Source organism: Microplitis demolitor, chromosome 3 (assembly GCF_026212275.2).
Source record: "Microplitis demolitor isolate Queensland-Clemson2020A chromosome 3, iyMicDemo2.1a, whole genome shotgun sequence".
Taxonomy (NCBI): Eukaryota; Metazoa; Arthropoda; class Insecta; order Hymenoptera; family Braconidae; genus Microplitis; species Microplitis demolitor.
The window spans coordinates 6,153,193-6,168,794 of record NC_068547.1 but is presented as its reverse complement, the minus strand read 5'-3'; the positions used below and the strand labels follow the sequence as shown (position 1 = coordinate 6,168,794).

The window sequence follows — 15,602 nt, the reverse complement described above, 5'->3', positions numbered from 1 at the left end:
TCTTGTTTGTTCCCAAGGGACGAATCAAGTTTGTTTCTGCCCGCTGACTGAAGGTATTCATAATTTACGCGCTTGCTAATATTAATTCGCGGCCTTAAACTGAAATTGTTTCATTTCGACTGGCTGTAGAGACACTGAAACTTCAAGTTTCGATGCCGGTATCATGAAAAATATAATCTATAGCAGTCTATTTTTCAAATTAACTTAATAAGAAATTTTTTTCCCGAAACAAAATTTATAAATAAAAATTTGAATAAACTATCGGCCGATCTTATTAACCCGTACACTGTTTATCAATATGTTTGCTATGAAAAATATTTATAATGACATGTAAGGTAAAAGACCTAGTACCCGATCAGGGAACTAGTACTCAATTACTCCATGTATTTTACACCTATATGTAGTAAAATTTAATAAATACATATATACAAATACATGAGTGATCGGGTACTGAGTCTCTTACCTTACATGTACACATTGTAATTATTGTATTTTTTGTAGAACGCCTAAAGAAGCAATAAATCATTGTGAAATGTCGCGTAAAAGAAAAATCATTTATAAATAAGTACAATTAAAATTATATTGAACAAAGTAAATTACTTACTTATAAAGAACAACAGCAGATAGTATCATTATAGCATATATTGATTTACGCCCAAAATTATTTTTCATTCCCATCTTGAAGTGCTCCCATCGAGTTAGTGGTTTCAGCTCCGGGTTCTTGGTCTCCTGTTTGCTAATTAATTTGAAATAATATCAATAGTTATTTATTTATTCAGCCATAAAATCTAATCTTCTAGCGACCTTTTATAAGTTCTGATTCATGCATTTAAGTTACAATAAAAAAAAATTATTTAATTCATGCTAAGTGTATATCTATATATTAGTCGATTCAAATTGTTTTAAATCATTTAAAACTGTTTTGAATCATTTCAAATCATTTTTCTTAATCAGGGAAGATTTGAAATAATGAGTGTGAACGTAGCAGACATCAGACAAAATTTAAATTATTAATAAATAGAGTAACTAATTAATGAAATAAAATTTTTAAAAAATGCGCATTTAAAAAATTTTGAAATTAATAAGTACATTTTTTATAAATATTATTTTTTTAATTATTTACTCTATTTATTTATAGTTTTAAATTTGTCTGATGCCTGCTACATTCACACTCATTTAAAATAAGAATTTATCAGAACTAATATAAAAATGATATTCAATATATAAAATAATATTTTCATTAAAATTTATCAGAATACATTTCATAAATTTTATTGAAACCAAAACAAAAATTATATTTTTATAAAAATAAGTAATCAAATTAGATGAAGTACTGATTTTGTGATTACAAAAATGTATTATTATTAATCATTCATTAAAAAAAAATTTGTGGTAAAATATCAGAAGTCGGTTTCCTTCGTCGTTCCATCAAATAATTAAACGGGTTTTAAATATCTGGTTGACTAATAAATCGATTTCATCAGTAAAAGAATAAATAACTACTGATTTAAAATTTCAAATTAATTTATTAACTAAATATATTTAATAACAACCCGGCTAGTAACCGGGTATTTTATTTTATTTAAATAATTACAGTGGAGATTTTCATAAACTCATAGGTTATAGATTTAATGACCATTATTTTTGTTTATAATTACCTCATTTTCAGTTAGTTTATTTGTTGAATTTTCTTTGCGTAATTGGTCTATTACTGGTTTCCAAATGTAAACTCCACTAACACAACCAAAAACAGTAGCAAACAATAATGGAAATCTAGAATTTCGTCGTCTGATTTTTAATACCATCCTCCAGGTTTTAAACCCAACTCTATTCTGAACTCAAAAACACGTGCGCGCTATGAATTTTTTTAAGCGCTAAGAGCTAACTTCAGTGTCATTTTTTTTCCAAATTATTTAATTTCAGATTTATTCATAATCCAATAAATAATTATTATAAATTTATGATTATTGACTTAAAAAACAATTATTTTATTCAATTTGTTATAAATAAATATATTAAATAATTTAAATAAATGAGGATTTTTTAAAAATAACTTAAATATGAAAGAGTACAGGAAAAAAATACAAAACAGTTTTTATTAATTAAAAGTTATTACAATAAATAATAATTAAACTTTTCCAGTAAATTTATAAAATTTAGTATAAGTATCATATGATGTTTTAAATATTTCTTGCATTGATGGTGGAAGTGCTCGTAGAAGCAATGATACAACATGTTGATCACAAACACTTAAAAATATATTTATAGACTCATCCAAAGGCTCCTGTAATTAAAAAAAAAATATATATATATATTATTAAATGTCAGTCACAATTTTCAAGTTAATTAATAAATTTTTCATGATACCAGCATTGAAACTTGAAGTTTCAGTGTCTCTACAGCCAGTGGAAACAGAACAATTTCAGGATGAAACACGATTTCAGACTGCGGTGATGTCAGCCAACTTCACTCTGATCTGAAATCGTTTTGTTTCATCCCATGTCACACAATATACTATTAACAAAAGTAATAATTAATTACCTTAATGTAAGTTGGTATAACACCTTCTGAATACATTTTTATCATATCAGCAATTGTATAGGGACTTATTCTTGCAATATCTTTTTTTAATTTAACAAATGCAACTGCCAATCTAAAAAATATTTCAAATTTATAAATAATTAAAATAAATTATTTAAAATAAGTAATGTTAGAGTACTTCGATTTGAAAAGTAATTATACAGCTATATGTAATCAATACTACACATTAACAATTTTTGAATTAATAACGTACTGTACTTAATTATAAGCAATATATATAAACTGTAAAATGCAAATAGCGTAAATAAATCAATAAATTAATTAATTAATCGTTTCAAATCAAATTTTCTAAACAAGATAAATAATTTAAAGTAAAAAGAATCTTACTTTTGAGTATTTAAAACAAGACAAAGTAATTCAGTACTAGTTGAATTTTTTCTTGACTCATCAACGACAAATCTTATAACTTTACGATACAATGTCAATAAAACTGGCAGCCGATCAGTAATTTTAGCTGTCCGATGTTTAAGAAAAGCTGAACAAATTTCAACGACATGATCATATAAATCAATCGTTTGATTTACAGAATCATTAATGAAACGATTGGTGACAAGTATAATCAAATCGATCAGCTGGTCACTTATTTCCCATCTTTTTGCGCTGACAATAAACTCAGATAATTTTAAAATACCCAGGTAATTATCACTCGTTATTGGCAATGTACTAAAATATTTCATCAGTGTTTGATAATGCTTTTGGCGGACACTATTTGAGCCATATCCTTTGTCTGTTTGAGCAATACTCCCCCATATTGATAGATAATTTTTGAATAAAGTCTCATTATAATTTTTTAAACTTTGTACCTATAAAAAAAATGATTAATTAACATAATAATGAATAGGGAATTAATTAAGTTAATAATTAATTATTACTTACCGTTTTATCTTCAAGTATATTCAATTGTTCTTCTAATATTTCCAAAGGTGTCGTATCAATTAAATTGCAAATAATATCTGATACATTTTCCTTCATCATTAAACTCCAAATAAGTTTTATTATTTTACTATCTATTTTAATGTTTGCCCGGTGTAAAAGAATAACTTTTATCAGCTGCAGACCTTCATCAAACAACGGATTATTTTCAAAATTAATTTCATCAGTTTTATCACCAAAAATGATTTCCAAAGTAAGTTTTATTTTTTCAAGCAGTGAGTCGTCAACTTTTTTAGTCGTTATTGAAACTTTGATTGCTGCCCTGAAACTTTTAACGTCATATGGACTTTTGATACCTTCTTCAAGAGATTTAAATATTCTTTTACACAATTTTTTTTTCATTTTTTTAACGACTATTCTTTCAGCCTTGACTTTTGGTTTTGTTTTATCTAAACATTCTATTAAAATAGGCGCTGAGCAGTTGACAATATTTTTATTATTTTTTATAAATGTTCCAATTTTTTCATGATGATTAACATTCCGTAATGAATGTTCAAAAATTCGTTTAATTGAGTCATATTTTAATAAGTCATTAACAAATAACTCAGGATCAAGATATTGTAAAATATCTATGTTACTATTTTCTGAAACATCTAAATCAAAATAATTAATTTAATAAATTAATAACGAGTACAATTAATTATTCCGATATATCGCGTTACTAATTCAAGAAGGGCTGGGGGGGGGGGGGCTGAGTAATGAAGAAATTACTAAATTTTTGGAGACTCGAATATGCTAAGTCTTTTTTTTTAAATGATGTTCAAAGTTAATAGAAAAATTTTTTAGCTGCCATGTTTAAAAAAATTTTGATTTTTCGCGGGCAAAATGGGGAACTCCCTAAAAAAGGTAAAAAAAAAAATTTCTGGATATTAAATAAATTTGATTAAATTAAATTTTCTTGTAAGTAATTTACATGAAGAAAAATTACATTTCACATAATTATTGAATGCAAAGGAATAAAAACAAAGTTCTAATAGTTTTTGACTTTAGTAACGCGACATATTTTAAATAAAATAAATGTCAAAATTACCTGACAAAATACGTAAACATAAATCTGTTATATTGGACCAATTTTCCCCTTCTCTATTAATCGTAAAAATAATTAAAAAAATAACAGTCCTCATTTCAGCACTTAAATAAATCAAAGGTAATTTTAAAAGAATTTGTAAATTTTTAACAACACAATTAACATATTTTTCATCAATCGGCAACCATTCAGCTTTATCCAATTCTTGCTGATAGTCATTTAAAATTTTTTTAATACGTTTACTTTTTAATTTTTTTTTTGTAACTATCTCAAGTAATTTTTTAGTAACTCCAGTAGCTTTACTCATTTTTTGGTTTATGTCAACAAGTATATTATAAACACATTGAATTATTAATTGTTTATTATTCTGTATAGCATAATTACTGATTGGAGTAGTTAGTAATACATTTTTAGCTGAAAAATTTGTATTAGCTATTAAAATACACGCCAAAGTATCAATTTGCGATTCATTTAAGCGTGAAATAGTAAAAGGATATTTTTCAATTAATATTTCCCAACAATCATTTAAATTGTTTAAATGTTTGGTATCATTTTCAAATGTATCATTGATTTTATCGTCTTCTAGTTTACAACCTACTGCAGCTTTCATCTAAAAAAAATTATTCAACATTAATTACTTACGTACAAAAAATAAAAAATTGAATAAATTATTATGATAAAGTTTTATGAAATATGCGCTCAAAAATTTGTACAACAAAAATATATTCTAGTAATTTAAAGTTCAAAATTTATCTAAGCCAGAAAACTAATTTCTCACATGACACGAAAGATAATTTAAAATCCTACTCATAATACACTTAGACATCATCTTCATGATTATGAATCAAAATTTAGATAAAAAAATAAATTCCAAAGCTGATGTATTAAGACATGTTTTCTTTAATTAAAAAGAGAGTTGAAAATTTTCAGAAATTGTCTCAACCGACTTAGAAAATAGTACAAATGATTAATTATAATAAATTACTTACAATATTTTTATTCATGCCACTAAAGTCTTTATCATCAAACAGTTTATTAATTTCATCATTAATTTGTCTAATAGAAGTCATTAAATCCTCAGTTAATGAGTCAGAATATTTTTTAATAGAAGCTATCAATGCTCTCCAGTATTTAGTAACATTTAATGCAGACTCAATTGTTATTTCATTACTTTTACTATCATCAAAAGCAACCTCTATGAGTGGTTTTAAAATATTACCAAGTTTTATTAATCCATTAATAAATTTCTTTTGCATATTTTCAGGTGTATTGCTGTCAAGTATATGCACTCCTTCAAAAAATGCAACCAATAAATGACTTGCTGTATCAATTAAAATAGTTTTCTCTAAAATTAAATAAAAATCAAATTATTGAATTAATAATGTACCCAATTTGCTTTTAAATATCAAAGTACCTTTAAGAGAAGGCTGTGATTGTATCAATTCCATATGATAAATAAAACTCATAAGAACACTAATTACTTGTGAATGTGTCATATTACAAATAGAAAGAGTAAACTTATCAGCAAATGTACTTGGAAGAATATCAGAAGCTCTGTAATTATAATCATTTGCTAAATTATTATCCAAAGCCATCAGTATCCATGGTACTAATTTAGTTTCCCGTCTCAATCGTGTACAAGCATCTAAAATTGCCAGCAAGAGTTCAGAGTATGATGATTTTTCAGCATCAGTTAATTTTTTATGTACAAGAATTTTTTTAAATATCTCTGGTAATTTATCTTCGATTATCAGTGGATTAAACCGAGCAATTCCACTTAAACAATTGTATGCCCAACGATCCAAATGATCTAGCTTTATTATTTCATCAATAATATTTTTATACTCATTATTATTCAAAAGTGTTTTTATTTCTTCTGGTAATGATGGAAATAATTCCTGGGCCCAGTCATTGGAATCATTTTTATTAAGACTTTCATTTTTTTTATTAGATTTATCATCTTGTGGCTCGAGTTTTAAACGTTTCTTTAAATTCCCATCATCTGCTATATGATTAACAAGTGCTAGAAAAAATTAATTAATTTAAAAACCTTTTTTTAAATAGTTATTATGATACTGCAGTTAGCCGATGTAATAATTTATGAATTATTTTTCAAAACGATAAATTATAAAAAAAAATATTTGAAAAAATTGCACCTGTAGTTTTTTTAATTTTCTAAATGTGCATATTTTTGGTTCTTTTTTTTAAATTGATTTGTTGAAAAAAAAAAAAAAATCCAAAAGTTATTAATCGTCTGTCAATTTTAGAATTGCAAGTTATTAATTATTAATTAAATTTTAATTACCTCTTTTTACAACCATAATTATTACAAATAAATTTAATTAATTTTCAAACACGTGGTGATTGATAATCAACTTTATTTACTTGATTTTATAACTAACCTACAAGAATTATTTAAAATTAAAGATGTCATCAGCTGTCAATTTTTTAAATAATTATTTTTTAAATTTATAGTTCTCTGCATTATCAACAACAATGTCAGGTACTGACATCTATAAATTTTAATTATTGATAATTATCAATACCAGCATGTAATAAAAAAAAAAGTCGACATCGTTGATAAAACGTATAAACAGACGCTTTGATAGTTTTTATAATTTTTCTACATAAATTAAATAATAAAATTCATAGAAACATTTAAAAATGTGAGTATTTTTTTTGAATATTTATTGATGCATTTTTTAAAAAATTAATTTCATGTATTGGAGTATAAAAGCTATTATTTTTTTCATAACCTAGCCGGCATATACTGATAAGTAATTGAAGTTTATTTAAATTATAATAATTAATTACAGGACTTCATTAGCAAAACCAAAGTCTGAAATGACACCGGAAGAGTTGTCTAAACGTGAAGAAGAAGAATTCAATACCGGACCGCTATCAGTACTTACACAATCAGTTAAAAATAATACTCAAGTATTAATTAATTGTAGGAATAATAAGAAATTACTTGGCCGAGTAAAAGCTTTTGATAGGCATTGTAACATGGTTTTGGAAAACGTTAAAGAAATGTGGACTGAACTACCCCGTACTGGTAAAGGAAAAAAGAAAGTAAGTATCCTATTAATTTAAATATGTATATAAATCATTGATAGGATTAAAGCTCAGCCATAAGTGACTCTACTTAAAATGAAACTCTACTCAATTAAAGTCTTTCAGTAGTGTCTATCTACACGATTCCCGTCAAATTATTAACTAACTAATTTTTTTCTTTTGAATTACAGGCAAAACCCGTCAACAAAGATCGTTTTATATCAAAAATGTTTCTACGTGGTGATTCAGTAATTTTAGTATTAAGAAATCCACTGGCAACAGCTTCAGGAAAATGAATAATTTTTCATATTTTATACTTTGTATATTAATCATTAATAAATAAAAATTAAAATAATACGTTTAATTTAAATCGCAAAGTGTGTAGTTTATTTTAATTAATTAATTAATTATTAAATTGTATTATAAATTTCACCTGATATTAAAAAAGAAATAATTATTAATTATAAAAATTATAATGAAATTTATATTTTTTATTTTATTAATCCTTTTCAGCAATGGCAGTTAGATGTTTATCTATTTCTTGTTCTGTAAGAACCCTGAAACAAATAAGAGAAAGATTAAATAAAAGTAAATATTAATAATAATAATTGAAATAATTACCGGAACTTAGGATTGTCTTTAGAAACAACACCAACTTCTATTTCTGATGGTTTAAAATCAACCGACAAGACTGTTGATAAACAAGTTATTGCCAATTGTATTGTTTCATCATAATTATAATTTTGTTTCTTCTTTAATTTTTTTTCTAAGTAAGAATTAGCTTCGGTCTGTCGAGCACCAACAGAGATAGCGCGGTAACCACAGAAGTAACCAGCAGGATCAGCTTTGTAGATTGAAGGTCCTTTTTCTTTGTCATAAGCAATCAGCATCATCGAGCAACCAAGTGGTCGCATTTCAGCATTTTGCGTGTAAACTTGACCAATATCAGCAACACGGCGACATAAAGTATCTACTGGTATTTCGTAGCCAAATTTGTATTTGAAATTAGCGGCTTCATATCGTGCACGTTGGACTTGTGATTTGCTGTCAGCTGTAATAAATAATTATATATTTTTATTAATTTTTTTTCAAACAATAAATTATAAAAAAAAATATTTGATAAAATTGCACTTGTAGTTTTTTTAATTTTCTACATGCACATATTTTTAGTTTTTGTTTTTTTGTAATTTATTTATTGGAAAAAAAAAAAAACATACGAAAATTACTAATTGTTTGCTACTTCAGGATCGTCATTAATTATTTTAAAAACTTTATTTTTGGGACTGTTTTGTATAAACAGAGACTGTATTGGAGTATGGAATTTCTAAAAGTCTATTTTCCCTTAGATTCTTATTCGATATTACTGAAAAATTAAAAAATTTTGAATTGTCACAATTAAATTCCCAAATACGTTTCGGAATTCCCTGACTATTCCGGTTGCACTAAATTCCCTGATAGTTCCCGGTTTGTGGTCACCCTGATTAATTAAATTACTGGATTATTTAAATATTCTTACCAATCATTCCAGTCATAACACAGCCAATGTGTTCAGTAAGTTGGAATATATGAGTAACACTAGATGCATCAAGTAATTTATCCTGAATAAAAAGCAAATAGTTAAAAATAATAATGAATAAATTAATTTTAAAAGAGGTTAAGACTTACAGGAACTTTACGTTGTGTAGCAAACACAGCAGTATCAACACCTTTTACAGCAACTGAAGTAAGTCCTCCTTGATTAATTGCTTTGAAAGCATATTCTGAAAATTAAATTAGCAAATAATTAATTTATAATACAAATAAATTAATTTAATAAATAAATAAGTTCCATTGAAAAGTTGCTGATCACGCCGTGTCATGCTGTATACAAACTCAAGTAGATGATGATAAAAAAGAATACAACTGGCAATTGGGTATTTTTTAAAATTCTAAATAATTAGTAAATCATATTTTTGATACTTGCCTACTTGATATAATCGTCCTTCAGGCGAAAAAATAGTAATATGCCTGTCAAAACCTGCGCTACTGCCTCTCGCCATGTCTGATTGTAATGATGATGATTATTAAATATTATTGAGCATTAAATTATCAAGCAGACCAAGCTAGACGTTAAACAAAATGCTTCTGGAGTTGGATAAATTTTATGATGATGGCGTTGTTGGTATTTTTTAAATCGATCCCTAGAATTTCACAGATTTCAAATGGTTACCCAACGAGGATCAAAAGAAATTTTTTTAATTTTTCCCGCGGGAAATTTAAATTTATAAAATACTACGACATTATTTATTTTTCATTTTTATTTCAAATTTACAAATAAATGAATAAGTGAATGATGATTATTATCTAGCAACTGTTTATTGATAATATGTTTGAATATTTACTCTAAGTATATTAAGAATATTGTCTATATGACATATATTTATTGATAAGAATGAGCTAACGCCTACTCTGAAGGTTAGATAACAATAAGTAAATATTTATCAGTGATTTTTATGTCTAATTGTCATTGAAAGGTCAATAAGCAAAATATATTTGAATAAATATCAGTAATAAATAATGGCTGATTCAAAAAAGAGTGGAGAAATTTTTAATCCAACAGGTAGTTACTTAAATTACTGTATATTTGATAAAATAAATAAATAATTGGTTATTTTAGATCATCAGCACATCAGATTCAATCCATTAAAAGGTGAATGGGTACTAGTGTCACCTCATAGAATGAAAAGACCTTGGGGTGGTCAAGTAGAACCTTCAAATGATGAAGATCCTCCGGAGTATGATCCAAATAATCCATTGTGTCCTGGAAACCCTCGAGTTAATGACAAAGTCAGTTTGTTTATTAAATTATAATTAATTGTTTTTTAAAATTTATTTCAATTGGTCAGGTGACACCGAAATACGAACATACATATTCATTTGTTAATGATTTTCCTGCATTACTTGAAGATGTACCTGGACCACCGGTGTCAGATGATGAATTGTTTCAAATGGCAGAAGCACGTGGAACTTGTAAAGTCATGTGCTTTCATCCAAAATCAAATGTTACTATTGCTTTGATGAAAATTGATGAAATTGTTGAAGTTATTAAACAGTAAGATTTTTTTTATGACCCTGGAGTTAGCCCTGATTAAGAAAAATGAATTGCTTCATGTTAAGTGTATATCTATATATTAGTCGATTCAAATTATTTTAAATCATTTGAAATTGTTTTGAATTGTTCCAAATCATTTTTTTAAATCAGGGAGTGATGATACCGAAGTTAGCTGACGTCTAAAAATTTTCGGATTTTTTTTAAAATGATAAATTATAAAAAAAATAATAGTTGAAAAAATTGCACCTATAGTTTCTTTAATTTTCTACATGTGCATATTTTTAGTTTTTTTTTTTTGTCATAGATTTGTTGTAAAAAAATCCAAAAATTGTTAATTGTCTGTTAACTTCAGGGTCATATTAATTTATATTTAGATGGATCAATGAAATGATAGAATTAGGAAAAAAGTGGACTTGGGTACAAATATTTGAAAATCGTGGTGCGTTAATGGGTTGCAGTAACGCACATCCTCATTGTCAAATTTGGGCAAGTTCATTTTTGCCATTCGAAGCTAAAAGAAAAGATTTAAATCTTCATGAATATCATTCACGTCATCAACGTCCACTTTTAATTGATTATGTGGAAAAAGAATTGATTAAAAAGGTATTTAATAAACAAACTATTAATTAATTGATTTAAATGCATACATAGACTGTGCCAAATAAAATCGATATTTTTTTCGGTCCCACACGAAAATTACGTTGTATATAACAAAAAACAACATATATATATTTTTAATGAATCAGGAACGGATTGTAATAGAAAATCGTGACTGGGTAGTCGTGGTTCCGTTTTGGGCAGTATGGCCTTATGAAACGATGTTATTACCAAAGAAACAAATCACCAGAATCCAAGATCTTACAGCAGATCAGCAAGAATCGCTGGCATCTATAATGAAAAGATTGTGCACTAAATATGACAATTTATTTTTATGCTCATTTCCATATTCGATGGGCTGGCATGGTGCACCAACAGGACCATTGATCGACAAAGATTCACAACACTGGACATTCCACGGTATTTATTTACCACCTTTGCTACGGTCATCCTCAATAAAAAAGCATATGGTCGGCTATGAATTATTAGCACAAGCCCAGAGAGATTTAACCCCAGAACAAGCTGCTGAAAAATTGCGTAGTCTACCTGATGCTCATTATCGTCATCCAGAGACTAGTTTAACTCCCGATTTAATTACCAAGTACAACTAATATATTACTTATTACATGAATTTTAATTACTTGCTTGGATCAGGCTGTAAAATTATTCTTTAGACAAATAATTAATCAAAATAATATAAAAATGTATAGTAATTTATTAAAATATATACATATTTATTGTAAAATAGTTGAAGAAATAATTAATATATTGGGAATGTTGAATCTATTTTATGTGTCCATGAATGAATACCTCCAATAATATCTTTTATTCTATTTGTTTTGTCGTCAAGTGATTCTTTTAATAATTTAACTGCTCGCTGTGAATCATTACCACGACGACATAGAATATATACTGAAAAAGAAATCATTATTTAAAATATTAATGATCTAACAGTTTATCATTAATAAGAATTGATAATAATTCAAAAAATTACCATTAACGTTATTGTCTTCTTTTAATTTTTTATCAACAATATTTTTAGCTACTTCTAAACCTCCTCTGCTTTTAATATCAGTAAATGGTATGTTAGTAGCATTGTCTAGATGACAAATTTGAAATTCTTCATGTGAACGAACGTCAATCAATAAATGCGGTTGCGAGAGATTTTTTATATCGCGATATTGTTCAACAGTAATTCGTTCATCGTTATTTAATAAATTTAAATTTGGATTTTTATCATTTGCGCGACTATTACAAAACTGTTCATAGTCAATTAATTTATCTATTGACGGTTTGTCACCACAGATAGCACAAGTTGATAATTTTGAACGTAATTTAACTGTGCGGAATGTCATTTCAAGTCCATCAAAGAGCATCAGTCGTCCAGAAAGAACTCCAGGTAGATTTAAAATTATTTTCAACGCTTCTAGAGCTTGAAGTACTCCAATTGTTCCAACAGCTGAAATATTAATTTATTAACTATAATAAGAAAAGGATGAAATAAAACGATTTCAGACTAGGGTAAAGTTGGCTGACATCATCCGCAGTATGAAATCGTGTTACCTGCCTGGAACTTAAAGTTCCAGTGTCAGCAGCCAGTCAGAAACAAGTTAATTTAAGACCAATGGTGTCATCTACTATTAACGTAAGCGTAAACGTAAACAAAGTCAAAACTGTCATTTACGTAAATAAAATTAATGGTCTGAAATTACTATTAAAAAATGACAAGTATCAGAGTTAAAATTGTGAAGGCCTTCAGTCAGCGGGCAGAAACATCTTGTTTGTTCCCAAGGGACGAAACAAGTTTGTTTTCGCCCGCTGACTGAAAGTATTCACAATTTACGCGCTTGCTAACATTAATTCGCGGCCTTAGACTGAAATTGTTTTGTTTCGACTGATTGTAGAGACACTGAAACTTCAAGTTTAGATGCTGGTATCATGAAAAATATTTTTCATAGCAGTCTATTTTTCAAATTAACTTAATAAGAAATTTTTTTCCCGAAACGAAATTTGTAAATAAAAATTTGAATTAACTACCGATCAATCTTATTAACCCGTATACTTCTTGCCAATATGTTTGCTGGGAAAAATATTTGCAATGAAATGTAGCAGAGAAATTTTATATACTGATAATGCTAATATTCTATGTGAGTTTCGATCCTGGTATCATGAAAATATAATTAATAATTAGATTTAGTAATAAATTACCAGCACCAAGAACTCCACCATCACCACAATTGGTTACAGTTTCTGGTGGTGGAGGTTCTGGAAAAATGCATCTATAACAAGGTCCTTTATAATTATAAACGGTTAATTGTCCTTCTAATTTAAGCGCAGATCCAGATATCAATGGTTTATTAGTCAGTACACAGGCATCATTAACTAGATATCTTGTTGGTACGTTATCAGTAGCATCGATTACCACATCGTAATCTTTGATAATGTCGATAATATTATTACTATTAGCTTGAATTTTGTACGGAGTTATTTTAACATTATTATTCAGTCTATAAACATATTTATTAATGAGAATTATTTATTTCACTTGATGTTAAATAATGATATTGATAAATACTTTGTTAAATGGTCAGCAGCAGCATCAACTTTAGCTCTCCCAATATCATGGCAAGTAAATAGTAATTGACGATGAAGATTATTTAATTCAATAGTATCATAATCAATTATACCGATATGACCAACTCCAGCTCCAGTTAAATACAAAGCACAGGGACATCCTAAACCACCAGCTCCAATTATTAATACTGATGACTTTTTTATTTTTAATTGTCCTGAGAAATTTTTAATTATTTTCATTAATACTTTTTATTTCATATAATTACTTAAGAAATAGAATCAGTTGTAATTAAAAACTCTAATAGAAATTCAAATCTATCGGATTCAATCAGAAATTTCCAAATGACTTTCAATTGGTTCCGATTGGAAATTTTTGACTGAATTGAATTTAAAATTTTTAAATTGAATTCCATCGAAGTTTTTAATCAGAGTCGTGTCTAAATGATTGTCAGCAAAAAATATAATAATAAAAGCTATAGAAAACCGACGATATTTATATTTTTGAACCAACTTAATAATAATAATTTTCAATGCTTAGGAGAGACTTGAAATTATTATTAGTGTGTATTAGTTTATTCATTTTCCTTGTAAGCTGTCATTTGTTGACAAAAATTCAAAAATTATCTGACGTCTGCAGCCGCTGTATTAATTATCATTACAAAATCTATATTTAGTTATTAAAATACCTGGAACTCCAATTATTGGAACAAGAATCTGTCTACTATATCTCATTATTTCATTATTATTTAACCCATTACTCTGTAATATTTCTTTATCATATCTCAATTTAAATAATTCATCTTCTTTTTTTTTCAATAAAGATTTCAATTCATTTATCTCACGTACTAATTCTTCTTCAGACATTTTTTAAAATTTTAAATTATATATTCTTACAGTATTTGCAAAAATAAGTAAATAAATAACAATTACAACAAATAATAATAATAATAATAATAATAATAATAATAATAATAATAAAACTGTTTCTATTTTCTGGTACAAAATAATTAACCAATAAAAAATAATAAATTATTAAAATAAATCAAATAGAATTGCTGATATATCAGAAATAACCAATAAGAACAGAGTTACGTTCCAAATGTGTATGAATGTAGCAGGCATGAATATATAAATTTTAAATAAATAAATAAATCCATAAAAATAATGAAATAAAAAAATTCGCGTAGTAATTTTTCATTTATCAAAATACGGATTTTTAAATTTTTTACTCTAATTATATTTATTATTTATTCATTTAATTATAAAATTTAAAAGACTGTCAGTTGTCAGATAATCCGGAAGTTAGCAGACAATCATGAATGTGAATATAAACCGATAAGTGGGAATTTTTTAAATTTTTGAGTGATTAAATAAAATGTAAGTAGAATAAAAATTAAAAAATTCGTATTTGATCAATGAAATATTAGTACGCGCATTTTTTAAAATTTCATTATTTTAAATAATTTATTTATTTATTTAAAATTTATTGTCTGATGTCTGCTATATTCACGCTCATCAGAAAAAATCTACAACAATTAAATTTTCAAAAAAAATCTAAAAATATGCATATGTAGGAAATTAAAAAAACTATAAGTGTAATTTTTTTTTTTTTTAATTTATCATTTAAAAAAAAATTAAAAAATTATTAGACGTCAGTTAATTTAAGTATCGTCGTTAAAAGTGAAGTTGTCAAAGTATCAGTATGCAGTTGCACACAATATACCT

General features: G+C 26.4%; 5 protein-coding genes across 5 annotated transcripts; 2 read left to right on the top strand and 3 right to left on the bottom strand.

The window, feature by feature from the left end:
- Positions 1-2,069: 2,069 nt before the first annotated feature.
- On the bottom strand, positions 2,070-6,957 carry LOC106693344 (uncharacterized). The gene is made up of 8 exons (XM_014440475.2): positions 6,867-6,957; positions 5,976-6,584; positions 5,551-5,906; positions 4,565-5,171; positions 3,478-4,127; positions 2,929-3,404; positions 2,542-2,653; positions 2,070-2,284 (listed from the first exon to the last, which is right to left on the bottom strand). The coding sequence occupies exons 1-8, from the start codon at positions 6,880-6,882 to the stop codon at positions 2,129-2,131; spliced, it is 2,982 nt and encodes a 993-aa protein (XP_014295961.1). The 5' UTR covers positions 6,883-6,957; the 3' UTR covers positions 2,070-2,128.
- A 155-nt stretch (positions 6,958-7,112) lies between these two features.
- Positions 7,113-7,970, top strand: LOC103568554 (probable small nuclear ribonucleoprotein Sm D2). The gene is made up of 3 exons (XM_008545474.1): positions 7,113-7,227; positions 7,378-7,633; positions 7,807-7,970. Coding segments are annotated over exons 1-3 (363 nt in total). The 5' UTR covers positions 7,113-7,225; the 3' UTR covers positions 7,912-7,970.
- Positions 7,971-8,000: 30 nt separating this feature from the next.
- LOC103568553 (proteasome subunit alpha type-6) lies at positions 8,001-9,726 on the bottom strand. Its single transcript, XM_008545473.3, has 5 exons — positions 9,579-9,726; positions 9,281-9,375; positions 9,132-9,213; positions 8,237-8,666; positions 8,001-8,172 (listed from the first exon to the last, which is right to left on the bottom strand). Exons 1-5 carry the CDS (start codon positions 9,652-9,654, stop codon positions 8,115-8,117), a joined length of 741 nt encoding a protein of 246 aa, XP_008543695.1. The 5' UTR covers positions 9,655-9,726; the 3' UTR covers positions 8,001-8,114.
- A 96-nt stretch (positions 9,727-9,822) lies between these two features.
- Positions 9,823-12,089, top strand: LOC103568552 (probable galactose-1-phosphate uridylyltransferase). The gene is made up of 5 exons (XM_008545472.3): positions 9,823-10,214; positions 10,272-10,441; positions 10,501-10,706; positions 11,081-11,309; positions 11,453-12,089. The coding sequence occupies exons 1-5, from the start codon at positions 10,172-10,174 to the stop codon at positions 11,912-11,914; spliced, it is 1,110 nt and encodes a 369-aa protein (XP_008543694.1). The 5' UTR covers positions 9,823-10,171; the 3' UTR covers positions 11,915-12,089.
- LOC103568551 (adenylyltransferase and sulfurtransferase MOCS3) lies at positions 12,001-14,829 on the bottom strand. Its single transcript, XM_008545471.2, has 5 exons — positions 14,564-14,829; positions 13,879-14,092; positions 13,512-13,810; positions 12,298-12,762; positions 12,001-12,215 (listed from the first exon to the last, which is right to left on the bottom strand). Exons 1-5 carry the CDS (start codon positions 14,739-14,741, stop codon positions 12,064-12,066), a joined length of 1,308 nt encoding a protein of 435 aa, XP_008543693.1. The 5' UTR covers positions 14,742-14,829; the 3' UTR covers positions 12,001-12,063.
- Positions 14,830-15,602: the final 773 nt, after the last annotated feature.

Bases quoted from the DNA above. Each gene is read 5' to 3' on its own strand.
- LOC106693344 (XM_014440475.2), bottom strand. The intron at 2,654-2,928 runs GTAAGATTCTTT...AATATTTTTTAG, and splicing joins CTTGTTTTAAATACTCAAAA to ATTGGCAGTTGCATTTGTTA. The intron at 2,285-2,541 runs GTAATTAATTAT...TTTTAATTACAG, and splicing joins TTATACCAACTTACATTAAG to GAGCCTTTGGATGAGTCTAT.
- LOC103568554 (XM_008545474.1), top strand. The intron at 7,634-7,806 runs GTAAGTATCCTA...TTTGAATTACAG, and splicing joins CTGGTAAAGGAAAAAAGAAA to GCAAAACCCGTCAACAAAGA.
- LOC103568553 (XM_008545473.3), bottom strand. From the start codon at position 9,654: ATGGCGAGAGGCAGTAGCGCAGGTTTTGACAGGCATATTACTATTTTT. The intron at 9,376-9,578 runs GCAAGTATCAAA...TTTAATTTTCAG, and splicing joins AGGACGATTATATCAAGTAG to AATATGCTTTCAAAGCAATT. The intron at 8,173-8,236 runs GTAATTATTTCA...TATTTGTTTCAG, and splicing joins AAAGACAATCCTAAGTTCCG to GGTTCTTACAGAACAAGAAA.
- LOC103568552 (XM_008545472.3), top strand. From the start codon at position 10,172: ATGGCTGATTCAAAAAAGAGTGGAGAAATTTTTAATCCAACAG. The intron at 10,442-10,500 runs GTCAGTTTGTTT...TCAATTGGTCAG, and splicing joins ACCCTCGAGTTAATGACAAA to GTGACACCGAAATACGAACA. The intron at 11,310-11,452 runs GTATTTAATAAA...TTAATGAATCAG, and splicing joins AAAAAGAATTGATTAAAAAG to GAACGGATTGTAATAGAAAA.
- LOC103568551 (XM_008545471.2), bottom strand. From the start codon at position 14,741: ATGTCTGAAGAAGAATTAGTACGTGAGATAAATGAATTGAAATCTTTA. The intron at 12,763-13,511 runs GTAATTTATTAC...TTAATATTTCAG, and splicing joins TGGTGGAGTTCTTGGTGCTG to CTGTTGGAACAATTGGAGTA. The intron at 12,216-12,297 runs GTAATTTTTTGA...TTTCTTTTTCAG, and splicing joins AGAAGACAATAACGTTAATG to TATATATTCTATGTCGTCGT.